Source organism: Schistocerca cancellata, chromosome 7 (assembly GCF_023864275.1).
Source record: "Schistocerca cancellata isolate TAMUIC-IGC-003103 chromosome 7, iqSchCanc2.1, whole genome shotgun sequence".
In the NCBI taxonomy this organism is placed as follows: Eukaryota; Metazoa; Arthropoda; class Insecta; order Orthoptera; family Acrididae; genus Schistocerca; species Schistocerca cancellata.
The window spans coordinates 583,679,486-583,705,014 of record NC_064632.1 but is presented as its reverse complement, the minus strand read 5'-3'; the positions used below and the strand labels follow the sequence as shown (position 1 = coordinate 583,705,014).

At 42.8% G+C, this 25,529-nt stretch overlaps 1 protein-coding gene across 6 annotated transcripts in view; it reads right to left on the bottom strand.

The window, feature by feature from the left end:
• The window catches only part of LOC126091973 (protein mothers against dpp), a 99,465-nt gene that overhangs the window by 24,946 nt on the left and 48,990 nt on the right, over positions 1–25,529 (bottom strand). For all 6 annotated transcript variants that reach the window (XM_049907327.1, XM_049907329.1, XM_049907326.1 and 3 more), the window contains exon 7: positions 13,027–13,267. In XM_049907327.1, the coding sequence (XP_049763284.1) occupies positions 13,027–13,267 (241 nt within the window). The remainder of the gene's footprint in view (positions 1–13,026; positions 13,268–25,529) is intronic.

The following is a 25,529-nucleotide window of genomic DNA, read 5'->3' as shown; positions in this document are numbered from 1 at the left end:
AAGACAGAGATTATTGCTAAAATGTGCTCAAGTTAATAAGAACAAAAAGCTAAGTGCATTATATGTCACAGAGTTGGGAGGGGGGAGATAAAAAAATAGACAGAGCAGAAAAAATGTAGAAAACTAAACCAGAATGACAAAAGGAATTGTTACTGTGAAGAAATGTTGAGACCGAAGAAATTAAAATAAATTAATCCCAGGTGGGTGACGAGAACCAAGGACATATTGAAGAACTAGTTCCCACCTGAAGAGTTCCGAGAAACTGGTGTCTGGGGGAAGACACGTGTGGTGAAGCAGGCACCAAGATCACACCTGTTGTGTTGTAGGCTGTGCTCTGCAACAGGATATTGTGTGTTGCCAGTATAAACCCTCTGCCTACGACTGTTCATCTAAACTGATATCTCGATGGTAGTCATGCCAATGTAAAAGATCATCTGAAATCCGTGCCCATTCCACTCCCACTACACACCTTGCTCGTCACCACTGATACCATCTCCTTCTACATCACCCACTTACATGATCCGTCTGAACATTTCCCCAGTCAGCACCTATTTGGTTCCAAACCCACAACATTGTTAGTGCTCACCTTAATCAGTTTTATACTTACTGACAACTACTTCAACTCTGAGGGGCAGACAAACAAACAAATCAAGGATACGGCCATGGGATTATGGATGGCTTCTTCCTACATCAACCTTTTCATGGGTCACTTGGAGGTGGCTTTCCTGGAATCTGTAAGCCTTGGCTCCTGGTTTGGTTTAGATACAATGATGACATCTTTACCAAATGGATTCATGGTGATGCTGACCTATAAAATTCCAGGAATCTCTAAATACTTTCTCCAAATTAAATTTCATATCGTCCTGTTCTGAATCCCATCCCAACATCCCTGATGTTAATCTCCTCCTCACTGAAGGCCAGCTACACACTTCTGCTCACATTAAACCTATTAATAATCAACAGTACTTACATTTTGACAGCTGCCATCCTTTGCATGTCAAACACTCTTTCCCAAGCACTTGAGGTAAACATATTTGCTCAGATGCAGACTCTTTACAGCAGTACACCACTATTCTCACCTCAACTTTCCTTGGATGTAATTATCCCACCAATCCAGTTCAAAAGCAGATTTCCTGGGCCATCACATCCAATCCTGGCACTGCTGAACCTCCAAAAAACAACTTACAAGAACACCACTTGTCACTCAGTACTATCCTGGTCTTGAATTTATTAATAAGCTTCTTCGACAAGGTCATGACTTCCTAAAATCATGTCCTGAAATGAGGTCCGTTCTGTCTGTTATTTTGCCACCATACCTAAAATACTTTTCATCACCCTCCCAATCTCCACAATATCCTTGTCAGATACTATGCTCCTTCTGCACTCATCTCCCTACCCTATGGCTCCTACCCCCATGACCGTCACTGCTGCAAACTTGCCCTATGTATCCTCCTACCTCCATCTACATTAGAACTGTAACTGGCAAAACATTTACTATGAAACAGAGAGCCACCTGCGAAATGGCATGTCATATACCAGCTGTGATGTAAACATTGTTTGGCCCTTTACATCAGCATAACAACTACCAAGTCAGCAGTTAGAATGAACGGGCATAGGCAGAGGGTGTATAATGGCAACATGCAATAACCTGTTGCAGCACGTGCATTAGAACATGACAGTCATGACCTCAGTGCCTATTTCACAACACATCATCTGGATTCTTCCCCAGACACCAGTTTCTCAGAACACCACAGGTGCTGGTGCTACATGTCCTTGGTCCTCACCAGCCCACCTGGCCTTAAGTTTACATTAATTTCTTCAGTATCAGCATTTCTTTGTAGTAACTATTCCTTTCTTCACTCCACTTTAGTTCTCCACCTCTTTCGTTTTCTGGCGTGTGTTTTTCGCCACCCCCTCCCAACTCTCATCACATACAATTCACTTCGCTTATCAATATTTAACTGGTGCACGATGTTTTAGCAGTAATCTCTGTCTTGCATATTACACTATCTTCCACCATTACACTCTCAGGTTTTCACATCTCCCGCGTTGCTGTTCCCAACAACCAGAATTTCCTTCTCATCGCATCCAGTAAGTCTCACCCTGATCCTGGGTGACTTTCCCGAACTCTACTCCTTTACCTAAATGTCACCAGTCCTTTTTCTCCACCTCTCTTCCTTCCACTTCAGCACTTCTGCCAGAAGAAGGAGCCACTGCCTCCGAAAGCTTGCATAAGTAATACCTTTTATATGTGTGTTCCCCAGCTGTCGCTTGGTGAGTAGATTTTTTATCTATCCAATTACATTATATTTTCAAGGAATTTTATGATATCCGAACTTCGTTATGCTCAGGTATTTTAACCAATGTTAAGGACATTGGTCTATACATTTGCAGCTCCATTCTTTTGTCCTTCTTATGTACAGGAGACCCCCCAAGCATTTTTCCTGTAGGCCAGGGTATGAAATTTCACTAGGCATAAATCAGCAATAAATGCTGGCTAAGAAAGGGGCCACTGCCGCAGAGTACTCTTTACTAAAGAAGGCATTATTGATTTGATTGATGCATAAAGGGAAGACCAATGCTTGTTTGCTGATAAAACTTCTGCCTATTAAAACAAACATCTGCAGCTCAAAAAGCCATTTTGCTACAAAACAACTCACTGCAGACCTTAAAACTTGAGGCAGCATAGACAGGCAAGTTAGCCTTCACCGATGCCCTGTAAGGCATGCAGAATTATTGTTCAACTTGCTCCTTGGGGTATGGGCTTAACAGTAGTGTATTAGTCATTTTGAAAACACAAGTAATTTATTAGTAGGAAACTTACTCTAAAATGGCTTCGCATTCAACATCCCTTTGAATTTGTGTAGAGACAGTGTCCCTCCCAAGCGACACCACATTACAGAAGGCACCTACGCAAGGAACACCACATTAAAAAAGGCACCTTCATTGCAACGCTGGAGAGTTTTCACACTTTGACAGTCCTGGACCATCCTGGCAATAACACAGAAGGCACACGCAAAACAGGAAGCCTCAACTGAAGAACCAAATGAAGTGTGTTTCACACCACAAGACAGGGTGAAAACTGAGTAGTAGCAAAGCTAACTTCTGTAAGAAGTACAACTTGAAAGCAAAACTTGCTGGCCGAGAGGCAGCCTCACTACTGGGCTTTGCACTTCTGATGAAGCTAATGGAAGATTAATAGCTCCAAAAAACCAACAAACGAGCCTCAGAATTAAATGATACTCCACACGAGAAAATGATAGATGGGCTGGTCTAACAAATGCAATGTGGACTATACGAAGTCTGCATCAACTTGGAACTGCCACGGTGATGTGACTGCTCTGCAGGTGATGATATGGAAGGGTGAGGGGAGGAGTTATGGTCAGTGAGCAGAGTTTGAAAAGAGGGATGTAATTCTGTGCAACTGCAAAAAGATTGCATGTCTTAGCATTGACGCATGTCTGTCAATGGTTCTCGAGCCTTGACATACATCCAGAGAGATTAGCGTGTGTCTGCTAGGAATAAAAAGGGTACGGTAAGTGAGCAAGATAGGCAGTGTCAGTGGAAGATGGATGAATGTTACAAGCAACAAACGTGGTGTCCAGATGGGCGTCTAACTGCCGGATGAATAGGTGTCCCACCTCCAATGAAAGTGATTTTGAGGGTGTCTGGCTGGTGGCGCAAGTTATTGATGCAATTCATTGTCATCTAAGTTGGCGAGTGAGTTTGGACCAATGCCAGTAATGACCTGCCACGACCCCTGTGATGATCAGACAGAGAGTGATTACATAAAAGTAATGTGCCTTTGGCTACTGAGTTGGCCCGGGCTGAGTTATCCTTTTTGTGAGTAAGGATGTCCTCGTATTCCTGAAGCCACCCATGGTCCTACCCTTGGTTCACCTCCTGCTGTTTCCTGCGTTTTGATGTGGACTATTGCCATGAGCTACTTACTTGTTATTAATATAGTTTTCAAAGAACAGGCTACCACCTGATATATGAGTAAATTTAAGTATTCTGTGTTCTTTTAAATGAACTAGTGCTCAAAGCACTTAATTGCTTGAAAGGGGTAGCAGCCTGGTATCTGAAAAACAATTTTAACTGTGTTTGGGTAGGCTAGTGCCAATAACCTATTTACTTGTTGCTCATATAATTTTTAAGAGGGGCCACCATCCAACATTTTCAGTAACTTCCACTTATTCAGTGTTCTTTTAAATGAGCTAGTCCCCGTAGGAATTAATTGTTTGCAAATGGGCAACAGCATGGTATCTGAATAACAAATTTAAGTGAGTTTGAGGGGGTTAGTGGCTGTGAGATATTTACTTGTTGCTAATCAAATTTTGAAGAGCGAGCTACCATCTATGATTTTGAGCAACCTTCTTTCTTTCTTTTTCTTTAATTGAACCAGTGGTAATATGTGTTGAAATTTTGTCACTGCTGCTTCATAATTATTTAGAACCATAAACTCATGTAGTATTTTCAAGTGACCGAGTGTGCATTAATAATTTGTGCCGTAACAGTTATTGTGTATTTTCAAGTGTGTTAATGGTCAAAAGCTATCTATCCATCAAGATTCTTAGATTATATTGCTTAGTAACAAGTTGTGTATAACCTTGATTGTTAATTAGATAATGTCCAATGGCTTTCCACTCCCGGACCTTCGTGCCCAAGCCTACCAGCTCCAACGTATCATTCCACACATGTCCTACCTGTGCTCAAAAGTGGGTGGAAATTCGAACATAATACACGAATACAGAGATATCATAATGGTGAATGAATGTGCAACAACTGGAGTTAGTGATGAAGAGAAGAACAACTTTTATGAAAAGCTCGACAGGACTATGGAGAACATCAGCAATGGGAATGTGAAAAACTGTATTGGGAATTTCAATCATAAGTTGGTGTAAGATGAAATCTGTAGATCCTCAACAGGACTAGGACGTCTAAATTCAAAGACAAACAGAAATAGGCTTTGGTTAGTCAGTTCTGCAGCAAGCTAAAAGTGTTCCAAAAATCTCACCTCCTTGTGCTACCAGATATATATATCAGACACTATCCAAATTGAACCCTGCCTGGAACAGTTCCATCCTCCGTCACAGCGGGACCCACCTCCTCTTCCTCAAAATCACCCTCTCCAAACTTTCCAGGAATTTCTTACTTCCAGCCTTGCCTCACAATCCTTCTTAAAAAACCTTAATCCTACTCCCAACATCACCACTGCTGAAGCCCAGGCTATTCATGATCTGAAGGTTGACCGATCCATCGTCATTCTTCCAGCGGACAAGGGTTCCACGACCGTGGTACTTGATCGTTGGGAGACAGATGGAGGTCAACGTCAAGGAAAGTGGCATGGGATTTAGAGTAGGACCAGGTGAATCTGATGGGACCAAAGCAGTTAAGGTTGGAGAGGAAATTCTGGAGTTCTTCTTCACTGTGAGTCCAGATCATGTACATGTCATCAATAAATTTGTACCAAACTTTGGGTTTGCAGGCCTGGGTAACCAAGAAGGCTTCCTCTAAGCGACCCACGAATAGGTTGGCGTACGAAGGGGCCATCCTGGTACCCATGGCTGTTCCCTTTAATTGTTGGTATGTCTGGCCTTCAAAAGTGAAGAAGTTGTGGGTCAGGATGAAGTTGGCTAAGGTAATGAGGAAAGAGGTTTTAGGTAGGGTGGCAGGTGATCGGCGTGAAAGGAAGTGCTCCATCGCAGCGAGGCCCTGGACATGCGGAATATTTGTGTATAAGGAAGTGGCATCAATGGTTACAAGGATGGTTTACGGGGGTAACAGACTGGGTAAGGATTCCAGGCATTCGAGAAAGTGGTTGGTGTCTTTGATGAAGGATGGGAGACTGCATGTAATGGGTTGAAGGTGTCGATCTACGTAGGCAGAGATACGTGCTGTGGGGGCTTGGTAACCAGCTACAATGGGGCGGCCGGGATGATTGGGTTTGTGAATTTTGGGAAGAAGGTAGGAGTGCGGGGTGTCGGTGGGGTCAGGAGGTTGATGGAGTCAGGTGAAAGGTTTTGTAGGGGGCCTAAGGTTCTGAGGATTCCTTGAAGCTCTGCTTGGCCATCAGGAATGGGATTACCTTGGCAAACTTTGTATGTGGTGTTTTCTGAAACCTGACGCAGTCCCTCAGCCACATACTCCTGACGATCAAGTACCACTGTCGTGGAACCCTTGTCCGCCGGAAGAATGACGATGGAACGGTCAGCCTTCAGATCACGGATAGCTTGGGCTTCAGCAGTAGTGATGTTGGGAGTAGGATTAAGGTTTTTTATGAAGGACTGAGAGGCAAGGCTGGAAGTCAGAAATTCCTGGAAGGTTTGGAGGGGGTGATTTTGAGGAAGAGGAGGTGGGTCCCGCTGTGACGGAGGACGGAACTGTTCCAGGCAGGGTTCAATTTGGATAGTGTCTTGGGGAGTTGGATCATTAGGAGTAGGATTAGGATCATTTTTCTTCGTGGCAAAGTGATATTTCCAGCAGAGAGTACGAGTGCAGGACAGTAAATCTTTGACAAGGGCTGTTTGGTTGAATCTGGGAGTGGGGCTTAAGGTGAGGCCTTTGGATAGGACAGAGGTTTCGGATTGGGACAGAGGTTTGGAGGAAAGGTTAACTACTGAATTAGGGTGTTGTGGTTCCAGATTGTGTTGATTGGAATTTTGAGGTTTTGGAGGGAGTGGAGCTGGAAGTGGGAGATTGAGTAGATGGGAGAGACTGGGTGTGTGTGCAATGAGAGGAGGTTGAGGTTTGCTGGAAAGGTTGTGAAGGGTGAGTGAGTTGCCTTTCCAGAGGTGGGAAACCAGGAGATTGGATAGTTTTTTAAGTTGGAGCATGGCATGCTGTTCTAATTTGCGGTTGGCCTGTAGGAGGATGCTCTGAACAGCCGTTGTGGATGTGGGAGAGGAAAGATTGAGGACTTTTATTAAGGATAGGAGTTGACGGGTGTGTTCATTGGCTGAGTTGATGTGTAGGTGAAGGATTAGGTGCGTGAGGGCAATGGATTGTTCAGTTTGGAACTGGTATAGGGACTGATGGAAAGAAGGGTTGCAGCCAGAGATGGGAACTTTAAGTGTGAGGCCTTTGGGGGTAATGCCAAATGTCAGACAAGCCTGAGAAAATAAAATATGGGAGTGTAATCTGGCTAGGGCGAAGGCATGTTTGCGGCGGGAATGTAAATAAAACTTAATGGGGTCGTTGTGGGGGTGTTGTGAGGGTGACATGGTATTAGAAGGTGGAAAGTGTAACATGAGGCTGAAATAAAAATATATGGGGAGAGATAAAGGTGAACTAGAAAGCAACTGGGGATCTGGTGTGAAAAAAGGCGAAAAAGTGTTGGTTAGAGCTGGGCTATGTTGATGCTGTGGTGAACTTGTGTAGATAGACAATGATGTGCATAAAGGTTAAGTGGTTGTGTTGCCGCCAAAACACGTTAATGGGTGGATAAATTCGGGAAAATTTCGAAAAAACTACGTGTAAATGTATTAAAAGGAGTGGTTTTGTGGTGGAAGATTATGAAAATGAGGCTAACAATTGTCTGACGAAGAAATAATGACGTTAAAACCTGTGGGAAGCGGCTAAAAATGATCAGTGATGTGAGAAAAACGGAAATGGAAATAAAGCAAAAGTTATTAGAACTAGCCGAAATGGTTGTTTAATAGGTGAAAGGAACTGTTTGTGAACTAGAAACGGTGGATTTTATAGTATCGGTAGTGTTGAAAGCAGAAAATTTCTTTTTTATGATTTGGAAGTGAGTTACGTATTATTGAATATATATTGGCGGGATAAAATTGTATGGTAGATTATGGTAAAAAGGAGAAGGTGAATACAAAGTGAAACTACTGGCAAAAACAGAAAGAGAAAATAAGACGACAGAAAAGATTTCGAAATGCAACAGTGACAATAACAAACGTAATTGTTGGGTTCAAATTAATGATATGAATATAATAGAGGGAAACATTCCACGTGGAAAAAATATATCTAAAAACAAAGATGATGAGACTTACCAAACATAAGCGCTGGCAGGTCGATAGACACACAAACAAACACAAACATACACACAAAATTCAAGCTTTCGCAACAAACAGTTGCTTCATCAGGAAAGATAGACACACAAACAAACACAAACATACACACAAAATTCAAGCTTTCGCAACCAACGGTTGCCTCATCTAAAAACAAAGATGATGAGACTTACCAAACAAAAGCGCTGGCAGGTCGATAGACACACAAACAAACACAAACATACACACAAAATTCTAGCTTTCGCAACCAACAGTTCCCTCGTCAGGAAAGAGGGAAGGAGAGGGAAAGACGAAAGGATTTGGGTTTTAAGGGAGAGGGTAAGGAGTCATTCCAATCCCGCGAGCGGAAAGACTTACCTTAGGAGAAAAAAGGACGGGTATACACTCGCACACACACACACACATATCCATCCACACATATACAGACACAAGCAGACATATTATATTCATTATATATATCCACGTGGAATGTTTCCCTCTATTAAATATGTCTGCTTGTGTCTGTATATGTGTGGATGGATGTGTGTGTGTGTGTGTGTGCGCGAGTGTATACCCGTCCTTTTTTCCCCCTAAGGTAAGTCTTTCCGCTCCCGGGACTGGAATGACTCCTTACCCTCTCCCTTAAAACCCACATCCTTTCGTCTTTCCCTCTCCTTCCCTCTTTCCTGATGAGGCAACAGTTTGTTGCGAAAGCTTGAATTTTGTGTGTATGTTTGTGTTCGTTTGTGTGTCTGTCGACCTGCCAGCACTTTCATTTGGTAAGTCACATCATCTTTGTTTTTAGGTATATATATATACCTACTGTCTTCACAGTGTAGACAGGTCAGTTGGTAAATCACGTGGGTGCTTTCACACGTGGCTCTGCCTTTGATTGTGTACACCTTCCGGGTTACAGGACTGGAGTAGGTGGTGGTGGGAGGGTGCATGGGACAGGTTTTACACCGGGGGCGGTTACAAGGGTAGGAGCCAGAGGGTAGGGAAGGTGGTTTGGGGATTTCATAGGGATATATATATATATATATATATATATATATATATATATATATATATATACACCTAAAAACAAAGATGATGTGACTTACCAAATGAAAGTGCTGGCAGGTCGACAGACACACAAACGAACACAAACATACACACAAAATTCAAGCTTTCGCAACAAACTGTTGCCTCATCCGGAAAGAGGGAAGGAGAGGGAAAGACGAAAGGATGTGGGTTTTAAGGGAGAGGGTAAGGAGTCATTCCAGTCCCGGGAGCGGAAAGACTTACCTTAGGGGGAAAAAAGGACGGGTATACACTCGCGCACACACACACACACATATCCATCCACACATATACAGACACAAGCAGACATATTTAAAGACAAAGAGTTTGGGCAGAGATGTCAGTCGAGGCAGAAGTGCAGAGGCAAAGATGTTGATGAATGACAGGTGAGGTATGAGTGGCGGAAATTTGAAATTAGCGGAGATTGAGGCCTGGTGGATAACGGGAAGAGAGGATATAGTGAAGAGCAAGTTCCCATCTCCGGAGTTCGGATAGGTTGGTGTTAGTAGGAAATATCCAGATAACCCGGACGGTGTAACACTGCGCCAAGATGTGCTGGTCGTGCACCAAGGCATGTTTAGCCACAGGGTGACCCTCATTACCAACAAACACTGTCTGCCTGTGTCCATTCATGCGAATGGACAGTTTGTTGCTGGTCATTCCCACATAGAACGCTTCACAGTGTAGACAGGTCAGTTGGTAAATCACGTGGGTGCTTTCACACGTGGCTCTGCCTTTGATTGTGTACACCTTCCGGGTTACAGGACTGGAGTAGGTGGTGGTGGGAGGGTGCATGGGACAGGTTTTACACCGGGGGCGGTTACAAGGGTAGGAGCCAGAGGGTAGGGAAGGTGGTTTGGGGATTTCATAGGGATATATATATATATATATATATATATATATATATATATATATATATATATATATATATAAAAAGAAAGATGATGAGACTTACCAAACAAAAGCGCTGGCAGGTCGATAGACACACAGACAAACACAAACACACACACAAAATCTAGCTTTCGCAACCAATGGTTGCCTCGTCAGGAAAGAGGGAAGGAGAGGGAAAGACAAAAGGATTTGGGTTTTAAGGGAGAGGGTAAGGAGTCATTCCAATCCCGGGAGCGGAAAGACTTACCTTAGGGGGAAAAAAGGTAAGTCTTTCCGCTCCCGGGATTGGAATGACTCCTTACCCTCTCCCTTAAAACCCAAATCCTTTTGTCTTTCCCTCTCCTTCCCTCTTTCCTGACGAGGCAACCATTGGTTGCGAAAGCTAGATTTTGTGTGTGTGTTTGTGTTTGTCTGTGTGTCTATCGACCTGCCAGCGCTTTTGTTTGGTAAGTCTCATCATCTTTCTTTTTAAATATATTTTTCCCACGTGGAACGTTTCCCTCTATTATATTCATATATATATATATATATATATATATATATACACACACCTAAAAACAAAGATGATGTGACTTACCAAATGAAAGTGCTGGCAGGTCGACAGACACACAAACGAACACAAACATACACACAAAATTCAAGCTTTCGCAACAAACTGTTGCCTCATCCGGAAAGAGGGAAGGAGAGGGAAAGACGAAAGGATGTGGGTTTTAAGGGAGAGGGTAAGGAGTCATTCCAGTCCCGGGAGCGGAAAGACTTACCTTAGGGGGAAAAAAGGACGGGTATACACTCGCGCACACACACACACACATATCCATCCACACATATACAGACACAAGCAGACATATTTAAAGACAAAGAGTTTGGGCAGAGATGTCAGTCGAGGCAGAAGTGCAGAGGCAAAGATGTTGATGAATGACAGGTGAGGTATGAGTGGCGGAAATTTGAAATTAGCGGAGATTGAGGCCTGGTGGATAACGGGAAGAGAGGATATAGTGAAGAGCAAGTTCCCATCTCCGGAGTTCGGATAGGTTGGTGTTAGTAGGAAATATCCAGATAACCCGGACGGTGTAACACTGCGCCAAGATGTGCTGGTCGTGCACCAAGGCATGTTTAGCCACAGGGTGACCCTCATTACCAACAAACACTGTCTGCCTGTGTCCATTCATGCGAATGGACAGTTTGTTGCTGGTCATTCCCACATAGAACGCTTCACAGTGTAGACAGGTCAGTTGGTAAATCACGTGGGTGCTTTCACACGTGGCTCTGCCTTTGATTGTGTACACCTTCCGGGTTACAGGACAGGAGTAGGTGGTGGTGGGAGGGTGCATGGGACAGGTTTTACACCGGGGGCGGTTACAAGGGTAGGAGCCAGAGGGTAGGGAAGGTGGTTTGGGGATTTCATAGGGATGAACTAAGAGGTTACGAAGGTTAGGTGGACGGCGGAAAGACACTCTTGGTGGAGTGGGGAGGATTTCATGAAGGATGGATTTGTAAAGGCAAAGCTTTGCCTTTACAAATGTCTGCTTGTGTCTGTGTATGTGTGGATGGATATGTGTGTGTGTGCGAGTGTAAACCTGTCCTTTTTTCCCCCAAGGTAAGTCTTTCCGCTCCAGGGATTGGAATGACTCCTTACCCTCTCCCTTAAAACCCAATCCTTTTGTCTTTCCTTCTCCTTCCCTCTTTCCTGACGAGGCAACCGTTGGTTGCGAAAGCTAGAGTTTTGTGTGTATGTTTGTGTTTATTTGTGTGTCTATCGACCTGCCAGCGCTTTTGTTGGGTAAGTCTCATCATCTTTCTTTTTAAATATATTTTTCCCACGTGGAATGTTTCCCTCTATTATATATATATATATATATATATATATGAATATAATAGAGGGAAACATTCCACGTGGGAGTGAGGAATATATTCCCTCTATTATATATATATATATATATATATATATATATATGAATATAATAGAGGGAAACATTCCACGTGGGAAAAATATATTTAAAAAGAAAGATGATGAGACTTACCCAACAAAAGCGCTGGCAGGTCGATAGACACACAAATAAACACAAACATACACACAAAACTCTAGCTTTCGCAACCAACGGTTGCCTCGTCAGGAAAGAGGGAAGGAGAAGGAAAGACAAAAGGATATGGGTTTTAAGGGAGAGGGTAAGGAGTCATTCCAATATATATATATATATATATATATATATATATATATATATATATATATATATATATATATATATATATAGTTATAATAGAAGGAAACATTCCACGAAGGAAAAATATATTTAAAAACAAAGATGATGTGACTTACCAAATGAAAGTGCTGGCAGGTCGACAGACACACAAACAAACACAAACATACACACAAAATCCAAGCTTTCGCAACCAACGGTTGCCTCGTCAGGAAAGAGGGAAGGAGAAGGAAAGACAAAAGGATATGGGTTTTAAGGGAGAGGGTAAGGAGTCATTCCAATCCCGGGAGCGGAAAGACTTACCTTAGGGGGAAAAAAGGACAGGTATACACTCGCACACACACACATATCCATCCACACATATACAGACACAAGCAGACATTCTGCTTGTGTCTGTATATGTGTGGATGGATATGTGTGTGTGTGCGAGTGTATACCTGTCCTTTTTTCCCCATAAGGTAAGTCTTTCCGCTCCCGGGACTGGAATGACTCCTTACCCTCTCCCTTAAAACCCACATCCTTTCGTCTTTCCCTCTCCTTCCCTCTTTCCGGATGAGGCAACAGTTTGTTGCGAAAGCTTGAATTTTGTGTGTATGTTTGTGTTCGTTTGTGTGTCTGTCGACCTGCCAGCACTTTCATTTGGTAAGTCACATCATCTTTGTTTTTAGGTATATATATATATATATATATATATATATATATTCTCTGTTATTCCAATGTTCAGATTTGTTAGCCAGTACTTTGTTATGTTGCTGCTATCCCTTTCATCAGTAGCTTTTTCAACAATGCACAAGATTTTACTCATTCATTTGTATAACATCTGAGATACTCATTCTCTAATTTCATGTTTAGTATTTATAATATAGACTTACCTTATAGTACACATTTTTGTTAGTTCATACACTGCTTCAAAGCCATGATTCACACTCTGCGACAGTAACTGTGCAAATTCTTGATTGTTGAATATCTTAAGAGAACAACTGGGTGGTATTTTGCACACTGTACTCGGATGAAATCCATGATGGTGATTACAGTTCCGTGACTGTACAAAAATGGCACTGTCAGATTTATTTTGAGCATACACTTCACCTCCAATATAAACTAACTGAACACCTGGAACAAAAGAATTATCATTATTACAACTCTTACATGATGATAAAGAACACACCAATTGTTCTACTGTTTTCACTCTTACACTGAATCAAGACATGGTTTCTATAATTCATGCACTCGAACATCCAGTTTCTTTCTGCTCCCCCCCCCCCCCCCCCCTCTCCCCCTTCCAGCCTAATAACTTGTCATCACAACGTTAATCAGCCAGTGTTATTCAAAAAGTTATACAAGTCTTAGCTACCACAATAGAGTCAGAAATCATAGGCTGCCCTTCTCCATAGACATGATACGTTGAACTGGAGACAGCCATGATAAAAAGACTTGTCGCATATAAGCTTCCAGTCAAAGCCTTCTTCTGGAAAGAAAAATGCACATATTTACACAAGCAAGCATCCACTCCCCCCCAACACACACACACACACGCACACACACACACACACACACACACACACACACACACATCAAAGCCCTGCTGAAGGATGTGGTTCAGTTGCTCCAGTCCAGGGTGGTACTGTGTGACAAAGGGGGGCACTCATGTGTAGCTTATTCTTGGCAGTGGTGGGAGGGTTGGGCAAGTGTGGGGATATGCACAGGGAATCTATTTGTTGACTAAAATTAGGGAATGGTGCCTGTCTGTGGAGGTCTTTGCGAAACCTTCAGTATACTGGGCAAGGGAGCTCCTGCTACTGAAGATACCCCATCCCCAGACAATCCGGCTGTATGGGAGTGAGTTTTTTGGCGTGCAAGGGATGACAGCCGTCAAAATGCAGGTACTGTTGGTGGGTTTAATGTGGACAGAGGTGCGCATAGATCCTTCAGAGAGGTGAATGTCAATTTCCAGCGAAGTAGCACACTGGGTTGAGGAGGACCATGTGAAGTGAATGGGAGAGAAGGTGAAGGAATGAGGGTAGGGTGTCCTGACCCTGATTTCAGATAATGGAAATATCACCAATGAACCTGAACCAGACCAGATGTTTCCTCTAGACCGACATAAATATGTTGACTTGGAGGGGGAAGGATGTCATGTGAGTGCCATGACTGTGCCATGGATTTGTTAATATGCCTTCCCTTCAAATGAGATCTAGTTTGTTTTACGATATAGATTGTAAGGTGTATGAGGAATGAAGTAGTGAATTCCGAGTCTGAAAGACTTGGGAGAGGAAGTGTTTAATATGAGAAGACCACGGGCATGGGAAGTGTGGTGTATATAGGGAAGTTATGCCAACAGTGATGATTAGAGGTCCAGAAAGTAAAGAGGTGGGGCTGGTGGGAAGTCTGTGAAATTAGCAGTTGGTATCTTTGATGTGAGAGGCTAAATGTCGGACAGCTGGTTGGAGGTGTTGGTCAATGAGAGCCGAAATCCTTTCAGCAGGAGTACAATAACCAGCTACAATCAGCAGCCAGCGAACCGCACAATAACCCTGGGTTCGGTGTGGGGTTTTGTTGAGGTGGGGTGGACTGCTGTGGCCTTCTGTGTGGTTGTGAACTACTGAGGGCTATGGCAGGATGGTGCCTCTCCATTGTTTCTAGGTCCATGGTTCAATACACAATACACCTTCGGTAACCTACTGTAGCCACACGCTCCACCCAACTGTTTTGGCCCCCCCTCTGCCCTGTCACCTCACAGTTCACCTATTCTCATCCTTATTATGTGCTGCTCTCTGCAGGCACACCTGCCAATCTTTTCCCCTTCTCTATCCCTCTTAGCTCTGCTCCCTGTTTTTCTCCCTCTGTTCTTCTCCCTCAGCCTCACAACACTGTGCCCGAGAGCCTTGTCCCATCACATTTTCTGTGTGCTCCAGTACGCTGCACTGATCACTGATTCCTCTTCCCCACCTGTTCCTCCGATTCCTCTCCTTGCCCACACCACTCCAGATTGTTGCTCCTGCTCGATGCATTTCTGTTGTATCCTGGCCAGAACAGCCAGCGATGGCAGTTTTGTGTGTGTGTGTGTGTGTGTGTGTGTGTGTGTGTGTGTGTGTGTAAATGTGTGGGTCCTCTTTTTTTTTTTTTAAGGCGGCTTTGACTGTAGGCTTATATGTTGCAGTCTTTTCGTCATGGCTGTCTGCAACTCAGTGTGTCATTTTTATGGTGAGTAGCAATATATCCTTTTCATAACATTGTTGACAGTTGAACCTGGACTTTCCATTGTCAGAAATTACAGTAAATTTAAATAATTTTAATGTTTTGTATGGGCACAAGTTGGAAGAAGGTATGTCAGGACACTGCTACAAGCAGGAAAAGTAGAAAACTTTAAAGGAGAGATGAAAAAGAATAATACAGGCCTAGAAGGAATTGCTAAGTTAAGATGGAATGGACATGGAAAATTGTTGTGTGATGAGTATGTGATGTACTATTCAGGATGACAAATAAAAGGAAGAAATGATGTAGGAGTGATTATCACAAGGAAAACAGTTATGTGTGTGTAAAATGTAGGTGTGCAAACAAAAGAGTATTGGCTTAAAGCTACATGGAGTACAAAAATATATATTAATTACACAAGTGTATATGTAAATTCCAGAACATGACAACCAGCTTGTACAGGAAACGTACAACATAACAGAGAAACCAATGGACGATAATCAAGGTTGGACAACTAGAATGCTGTCATGGGAAAAGGCAAGATGATGATGATTGGATTGTGGGGCGCTCAACTGCGCGGTTATCTGCACCTGTACAAATTCCCAATCTTTACTCAGTCTAATCTCGTCACTTTCAGGAATGTGATAAAATGATGAGGACAACACAAACACTGAGTCATCTCGAGGCAAGTGAAAATCCCTGACCCCGCTGGGAATTGAACACGGGACCCCGGCCTGACTTGGACTCAACATCTCCACTACACGGTGCGTAGCAATCTGATCTTTTCATAATACTGCCAAAATGTTATCCATGATTTAAATAATGAGAAACAGCACCTGTCATTTATTTTTCCATGCTCAGCACAACATTTTTTGAGAATTTTTTCTCACTTTCAAGTGCATTTGTTTATATAAATATTTTTTGCAACATTTGCATTTGTGATTTTCTACCTGTCTTGCATTTTAATTGTGTTTTTGAAGTTATACTGTAATTGGAAAATCAGATGTTTTATATGCTAATATTAGACTTAAAATGGAATCTCCCCATTGCCCCCAACCCCGCCCCCCCCCCCCCCTCAGATTTAGTTTAAGTTGGCACAGTGGATAAGCCTTGAAAAACTGAACGCAGATCAATCGAGAAAACAGGAAGAAGTTGTGTGGAACTATGAAAAAAATAAGCAAAATATACAAACTGAGTTGTCCCTATGCAAGATAGGCAACATCAAGGATAGTGTAAGCTCAGGAGCGCAGTGGTCCCATGGTTAGCGTGAGCAGCTGCGAAACGAGAGGTCCTTGGTTCAAGTCTTCCCTCAAGTGAAAAGTTTAATTTTTTATTTTCAGACAATTATTATCTGTCCGTCCGTCCGATGTGAGGTAACTGCGCCGTAGAATGGGGACGCTACACCTAAACAAACAGTTGCATTCATCTGTTGCAGTTTATGTGACAAACTCTTATGTTTTCATGACTTTTTTGTGAGTGATTATCACATCCACAAGAAAACCTAAATCGGGCAAGGTAGAAGAATCTTTTTACCCATTTGCCAAGTGTACAAATTAGGTGGGTCGACAACATATTCCTGTCATGTGACGCACATGCCGTCACCAGTGTCGTATAGAATATATCAGACGTGTTTTCCTGTGGAGGAATCGGTTGACCTATGACCTTGCAATCAAAAGTTTTCGGTTCCCATTGGAGAGGCACGTCCTTTCGTCTACTAATCGCTCAGTTTTGCGGTGCGGTCGCAAAACACAGGCACTAAACTTATTACAGTGAACAAGACGTCAATGAACGAACGGACAGATCATAACTTTGCGAAAATTAAGAAAGTAAACTTTTCACTTGAGGGAAGACTTGAACCAAGGACCTCTCGCTCCACAGTTGCTCATGCTAACCACGGGACCACAGCACTCCTGAGCTCACACTATCCTTGATGTTGCCTATCTTGTGCATGGACTACTCAGTTTGTATACTTTGCTTATTTTTTTCATAGTTCCACACAACTTCTTCCTGTTTTCTTGATTGATCGGTGTTCAGTTTTTCAAGGCCTATCCACTGTGCCAGTTTATAACTAAATCTGAGGGGGGTGCGATGGGGAGGTTCCCTTGTTAGTATTTTTGTTTGTCTACTTGTAAGTATTGTGTCTCCTCCATTACACAGAATATCAGAAAATCATACATAGGTAAATCACCACTTACACTGTTTGTTTTTGTTACCAAAATGTGCTACAGATATACTATGTTACTACCTTTTCACAAAGAGTTTACACACAATCAGAAGTGTCATATTTTCTGTTGATTACATGATATATATATATATAATGTTGTCAATTATAAAATTTATTTTAGCGTTACCGACTACCAAATTTTGAATTACTCACTCTCTCTCTCTCTCTCTCTCTCTCTCTCTCTCTCTCTCTCACACACACACACACACACACACACACACACACACACACACACACACACACATGGACACGGATAAGATTTTTGAGAAAATGTAAATGTTTATGAAAAAAATTATCGCAGTTATGATATGCAGGAGAAAAATTTGAAAAAATTAACTGATTCACTATCTAGAAGGAAGCAATAATGCAATCAAATATGTGGCCAGTGTATCTTATGCAACTGCTATAATCTGTATATAATAATTAGATACATGCTGCATCACCAGGCTGCTGGCCTACTACACTTGGAATATTCTGCCAACAGCATCTGCGCAGACCAGCTACCACAGGCTGCCTGCAGTGGGGCACATAACTGGTGCACATGGCACAGTATCCATTGCGCCACCTACCAGAGTCCACCTCTTTATAACAGCAGAGCAACAGGCGTTCCTTCGGTTCTTCTGTCCACAGAGACAGTTCTCCAATCTCTCTCTGAGTAGCAGCACGCTCTTACAGCTGTGATCACGAACTTGTTAGCCACATTGACTATTCAGGCTTTCAGACCTTCAGCGTAACGGCCACCCTTTTCCCCTTACAATGACGGAGCCCAAGACTGGGAGGCTTATGAGAAGCAGCATCGGAACACTTCCTTACTTCTGGTGTCACTGATGCACATGTGTTAGGCTTTGTATCTTTCTTGGATATCTCCTCGGGTCTACTAGTTCCTGTGCCAGATAGCCCCACTCCAAAAAACTGCATTGGTTCCATTCGATGAAATGTATAAGTTGTTCTCAAATTATCGCCATAAATGAATCTGTGTCATTGCAGTGCATGCAGCATCTATCAATGTCATAAACAGATCCACCAGTTCCACCAGACTTGGGTGGCTCAACTCCGTGTCCTCAGTCGCATATATCAGTTTGCTCATCATGATTCCTACGCTGATCTTATAGGCTGTGACACCATCGTTTGGTTGGCTCCTCACAAAGAGGAGTGTCAGAGTGCACTACAGTGTGGGAATCCACCTTTGGCTAAAACGTTTAACATTGTTCAAGCTTTTGAGATATCTTGTGCTGCCAATGATCAGACAGAAGCTTGGTGTGACATCGCCACAGTGGCTCCTGTTCTTAGTTGTTGAGCATCAGTCAGTTCTCAGGGGGAGGACAAAGTGGCAGCCATACAAACGTGCGACACTGGACAACAAGGTGCCAAACAACAACAACAACAACAGCAACAGCAACAGCAGCAGCAGCAGCAGCAGCAGCACAATCACCACCATCTTGCCCATACTGTTTCACGCAACGCGTCCAAGGCACATGCCCTAAGCACTGGGCGACTTGCAACAACTGTAGAAAAACTGGACGTACAGTGTTTGTGTGTCATTCCCAGTCCCTTCCTGCAGATGTGGATGTTGAGTGCGTATCTCTGGTGCTTAAATCAAACAATCTGTTTATTGAAGAGCGAGTGATGGACAAAGTGCTCAAACTACAAGTGGACATGAGTACAGCCACGACTTTACTCAATTCACAAGCTTATGCCAATGTAGAATCTCTGGCATTGTCTCCGATTATTCAAGATTTGGTGAGTTACAACAAGCAACATATTGCAATTTTGAGGCAGTTTATAGCTACTACTATGTATAAATCTGTGATTTGTTCCTCGACGTTTTTGGTAGTGGTTGATGCTGGCACTGATAATTTGTTCATTTTGGGTGCTTTCAATACTTATGGTTTTTCTTGGATAAGGTGCACCTTGTTTCTGGCCAGGTCCTTTACTCGCAGTTATACTCTCTCTGTTCCGAATCCTCATCTCTCTTCTCGGATGATTTAGGTTGTGCCATTAATTTTGCAACCCACATTACTCTCTAACGTACAGCGCATCCACAATTTCTCTGTACACGCTCCATTACTATGGCTTTACGTAATCAAAATGAAATCAGAATTGGACAGGCTGATGCCACTGATGGTCATACAGCCTATTACATTGAGTGAGTGGTCTAACCAACTTGTAACTGTTAAAAAAACTTTCTGGTCAGATTCACCTCTATGACAATTCTTAGGTTTCAGTTAACGCAAAACTATCATTTTACCCTTAACCTAGTACAGACAAGTAATTGACAAAACTCTCCCGGGGTCAGTTTTTCTCAAAAATTGATTTATCTGATGCCTGTTTACAGGTTCTGTTGGATGTAGATACTAAACGACTCCTTGCGATTAACATGTCTTTCAGGTTGTACCATATTAGTGCCTCCCATTCAGTGTGGCTAGCCCTTGGTGATTTTTCAGCATTTTTTGGAACAACTGATGATGTCCATTCCGTGGTAAATCAACTATCTCAATGACATTGGCGCAATGGATGCATCCATGGAAGAGCATTTATGTAACTATCTCATGATTTTACAAACAGCAGAGTTGAAAAGCTACTTGGCCAAGTCACACTTTCTTCAGCCGTATATTATGTATTTGGGGTTTGAGGTTGGAGGTTTCTCGGAATGACGTTAAGGATTATGCCATCATGGCACCGCTGTCACATCTCGGCATCACCCTTTAAATGTCAAAGAACTCCAAGCATTTTTAAGCAAAATTGCTTACTGTCATAAATTTATTCTGGGTGTGATCGCATTGGCCCATCCCCTCCAGGAGTTGCTCCAAAAGAAACTTCCTTTTCACTGGGTGTCAGCACACGTTCACCCCTTTCGGAATATAAATTACATTTGCTCCTTGTTTGGCTACTTTCCATCCTTGCCACCACCAGGTTTTGGATATGAACACCTCTTTGTATAGACTCGGGCCTGTTTTTGCACACTGATATGAGGATGGTTTCAAACATCTGATAGCCTATTCATCAAAAACGCTCAACTCTGCTCAGCAGCACTACACCCAAGTTGAAAAGGAAGTGCTTGCTACCATCTACACCCTCAAAAACTTTCATGTGTTCTTGTGTGAGTCTGAGTTCTTCCTCATTACTGACCACAAGCCCTTAGTTTTGTTTTTTAATCCTTCTGCTACACTGTCCATCAAAGCAGAGCCTAGTTTCTGGCTCACTACAACTATGAAATACATTTTTGGCCTACTGTGTAACATGCAAACACTGATGTGCTGTCCCGGCTTATAATAGGGCTTGATCCTACTTTTGATCAGAACAAACTCCTTTGTTTTCACTTAGATGCTGAAGCCTATTATGGGCTTCCAGATCACATTTGCTATTGCTTCCAATTCAGTTTTGTGTCAAGTTATTCACCTCATTCAGCACTGTAGGCTGGAGAGGCCTCTGACCCTTTGTGTAAGTATTTTGACCTTTGTCACCATCTTTCAGTATTTCATGTCGTTCTCTTAGCTACAGATGGGCTGTCACCTAGGGTAGTAATCCCAGGCTCCCTATGGCAGAATGTGCTCCAGCTCCTTCATCAGGGACATTGGGGACTTTCGTGTACCAAGTTTTTGACCCATCAGCATATATTCTGACCTGGCATTGGCAGTGACACTGTGTAGCTCGTTGTGAGTTGCTCTCAGTGTGCTACACAACAGGTGGCACTGTGGGTGGTGCTATCTCCACAGCCTGCATCGCAATGTCTGTGGAAATGCAACCATGTTGATTTCACGAGACCCTTCCTAAATTCTTACTGGTTCTGGGATGTTGATGCTTTCTCTAAATTTTGACACATTACCTGCCGTCCTTCGACGTCAGCCCTGGTTATGACTAATGTCATCTCCTTTTGCTTGTGACAGATACAGTCCACAGTTCCTGTCTCAGACATCCCAAGATTTTGGTATCCATCAAGACATTCATCACATGACAGTTTCTCCTTTTCATCCCCAACCTAACAGTGAGACAGAACATCTTGTCCACATGGTCACATTTCAAATGAAGAAGTATTTCGTGGATTCCTCCACTTACGAGACTTTGACACAGTTCTAGTTTATGCTGGTGGGGGACAGCAGCCTGACCGAGATGCTCCATAGTCACCAGTCACACAATCTCTTCTGCATCTGCTCATGCCGATCCACCACAACCTGTTGTCATAGCTCACTCCTTGCTCCTCGGCCTGGGCTGCCGACCAAAGTGTGTGCTGGGGGAGGGGAGGGGGAGGGTGGGGGAGGCAGACTTGCCCTCCTTGTGGATGTCATCACCTTCTGCCTCTCATCCAGGGTCCAGCCCCCACAGTACCAGCTGCTCGGCCTTCCCACAATTCTTTGCTGCCAATGGGCCATTGGTGATTCTGCCACCAGCTGGGCCGCACCTTCATATCCTTCAACACTGGCATCCCCTGTGCACCCAACCGAATGGCCAATGCCTTCACCATCAGCACAGTTCCACCAAGCAGAGGGAATGAACATTGAGATGTATTTGGCACCCTTATCACCAATTCGCTATTATGGTACTTCACGGGGCATGGGCTGCTGCGTGTGTTCATGGACTTCCATGCATGCTCAGTGGTTCCAGCCCGGAATCTCCTTATACTGTCTCATCATCACCTGTATCATCTACTGCAGAGGCCACGCATCTTTTAACAGACATCCCGATGCTGGCATTAGTGGAGTACCTTTTGAAAGGTACTACAACCCTGTACGAAATACCGTGGAACCTGATTGCCAGTGCACTACACTTCAAATATTCCGCCAACATCATCTGCGTGGGCAGCCATCAGAAGCCACACACGATGGGCATATATTCTGCCAACAACATCTGCGTGGTCCAGCCACCAGAGGCTGCATGTGGTGGGTCACATTACCGTATTTACTCGAATCTAAGCCGCACTTTTTTTCCGGTTTTTGTAATCCAAAAAACCGCCTGCGGCTTAGAATCGAGTGCAAAGCAAGCAGAAGTTCTGAAAAATGTTGGTGGGTACCGACACAACTAACTTTTGCCGTCGAATATATGTAGCGCTACACAGGCATGCTTTGTAGGCACAAAGATAAATACAGGCACCAAATCCTCTGCGTCAGTAAATTAATTAATTAAAAAAAAGAAAAAAAAGAGAGGGGGTGGAAGCCGAGCCTTTTTTTTTTTTTTTTTTTTTTTTCCCGCCCCGAGTTTCGACCACTGTACTTTCATACATTATCCAACAAAGTAAATACAAATTCCGTATTGTTCATCTTCGAATGTAGCAGCATTTCAATGTACTACGAAAATCCGACTGGCAAGACTGTCTGGGATGTTTGTCAATATGGCCAACTCTACGTTCTGAATTTTTTCCTACCTGTGAGAAGAGATGGTTGCTAATAGGAACTTCTATGAATTGTGAATCACATGCAGTATTCTCTTCACCATAAGAATAATACGAATATAAACATTTTACCATGTATTGTTTCGTGTTTTAAGCACAGCAATTGACTAGATCTTTAAATCTAAGATGACTCTAATTTCTGTGCAGAATGTAATGTACTAAAGAGGCGCCTACAAAGATTTTCAAACGGAGAAAAAATTTAGCTAAAATCTCGTTCAGAACATCTTCTATCATACTCAGTATATTATTTGGTTCTTGATGATCGTTATCAAAGAAAGCAGCAGTGTAGGTAACAACAAATAGCAGTATCTTGCCATTGTTTCGCTAATGAGACGATTCCTCTCTCTTTTATTTTTTTAATTGTAAGCGGCGGTAGTGCGCACTAAAGCAAGCCATGCCGCGAGCGGCGACAGGCCGTAAACACGCACTATCAGAATGCGACAAACAATGCATGACACAGTACAGTAATGCATTTTCAGCTTAGAGTGACGTAAACACATATAACAAAGAAAACGGCGCTTTTCAGATCAAAGAAAAATAAGCAATCAATTCAAACCAGACGAAGCACGTGAAAAAGGAAGGGTACCCGTATAAATACGGACGGAGTGCCTGACGCATAGCAATGGCTACCTGGTAAAGCTTAACTGCTAAGGTTACAACTCGAACCAAACTACTGTAGATGGTTTCGATTTGGAGATGCGGCTTTCCTTGATTTTGAGTCTCATTTTTCAGGTGCGGCTTAGATTCGAGTACGGCTTAGATTCGAGTAAATACGGTACTTGCGCAAGCAAAATGGCGTCCATGTGCTATCTACTGGGGTCTTCCTGTTTATAAACACAGTGCAGCAGGCACTCCCTCTCGCACTGTGTTCATACTTATTGTCAGAACTGCTTGTACCAGTACCTGGGTTAATTCCTATCTCTTGCACCTACATTCTCAACTGTTGTTTGCTTGTATGTGGAAGTAGAATAAACTTTGGCTCATTGTGAATGTGCTATTATTTGTATAGTACAGTACAGTATTTGTATCTTACAGTACAATACAGCAATGTTTCTCAAAAAATAGCAAACCTACTTATGTCACACAAAGTGAAAGTAGTTTTCTCCACAAACACCAAACTACAACATAAATTAGTCCACACCTCAAACAATAAAAAAGGTAAATTTCAGACTAAGTAAAATACAAAATCACATGAAAAACTAGCTCAAGCTACTATATAGCAAAAATTGAGAGGAACTTCTAATTACCCACACTAAACACACCAACTTAATTTTCATAAAAATGTACTTTTCCCACATGGTGTGTGTGTGTGTGTGTGTGTGTGTGTGAGAGAGAGAGAGAGAGAGAGAGAGAGAGAGAGAGAGAGAATGCAATTGATAATTCAGTAGTCAAAAATGGTAACATACATATTATATCAATGAAAATAGTCAATTTTTGAAAACAATGTAATTGGAAAAATAAAAAATCTACTCACCAGGTGGTGGTAGAGGAACACGCACGTACACACACACACACACACACACACACACACACACACACACACAAAGGTATTTAAATGTGCAAGAGCCACTGGCTATTCCTCATGGCCGAAGTGCTGAAGGGGAAGGAAAGGAGTGCAAGAAAAGGACTGGTGAAGTTTAGGAAATCGGGAGAGTTTGGAAAAGCTGGCCAGAACCCTGGGTCAGGGGACTATGAACAAGATGAGAAGGAAAGACTAATTGTTGGGGACTATAACAGATGAGATTTGAAAACCTGAGAACTTAAAGGTGGAACACAACATAATACGCAAGACAGAGATTACAAAGATAAAACATCGTGCATCAAGAGCGGAAAGCTAAGTGCACTATATGTGGTCGAAGTGAAGGAGGAGGGGGACGGGGGAAGGGGAAGTAGAGATGTCAGAAAATAACAATACAGAAAACTGAAAGGACGAAGAAAGGAGTAGTTACTGGGAAGAAATTCTGATAGCAAAGAAATTAACATAAATTAAGGTCAGGCTGGTGGCGAGAACCAAGGAGTTCTGAGAAACTAATGTTGGGGGGGGGGGGGGGGGGGGGAATCCAGATGGCAGGAGTGGTGAGACTGGCACTGAGGCCATGACTACCATGTTGCAGAACATGCTCTGCAACTGGATATTATGCGTTGCCGGTATAAACCTCCTTCCAATGTCCATTTATCCCAACTAATAGCTTCGTGGTAGTCATGCTGATGTAAAAGACCAAACAGTGCTTACATAACAGCTAGCTCTCTCTTTTATAGAGTATATTTTGCCAGGTACAGGGCTGTTATAGGTGGTGGTAAGAGAGTGCACAGGCCAAGTCTTACAGCAGGAACGGTCAATGGTCGCAGTAGTATGAGCCACAGGGTATGGAAATTGGCAAAGAAGCAGCATAGCATTTGACAAGGATATTTCAGAGATTTTGAATTGGGAGGTTGAAAAGCTATTCTAAATGTGGTGGGCACCATCACACAGATGAACCTAATTTCAGCATATGACTTTAGAAAGTCATACTGTTGTTGAAGCAGCTGATTAAAACATTCAAGACCAGGATAATACTGAGTAACAAGAT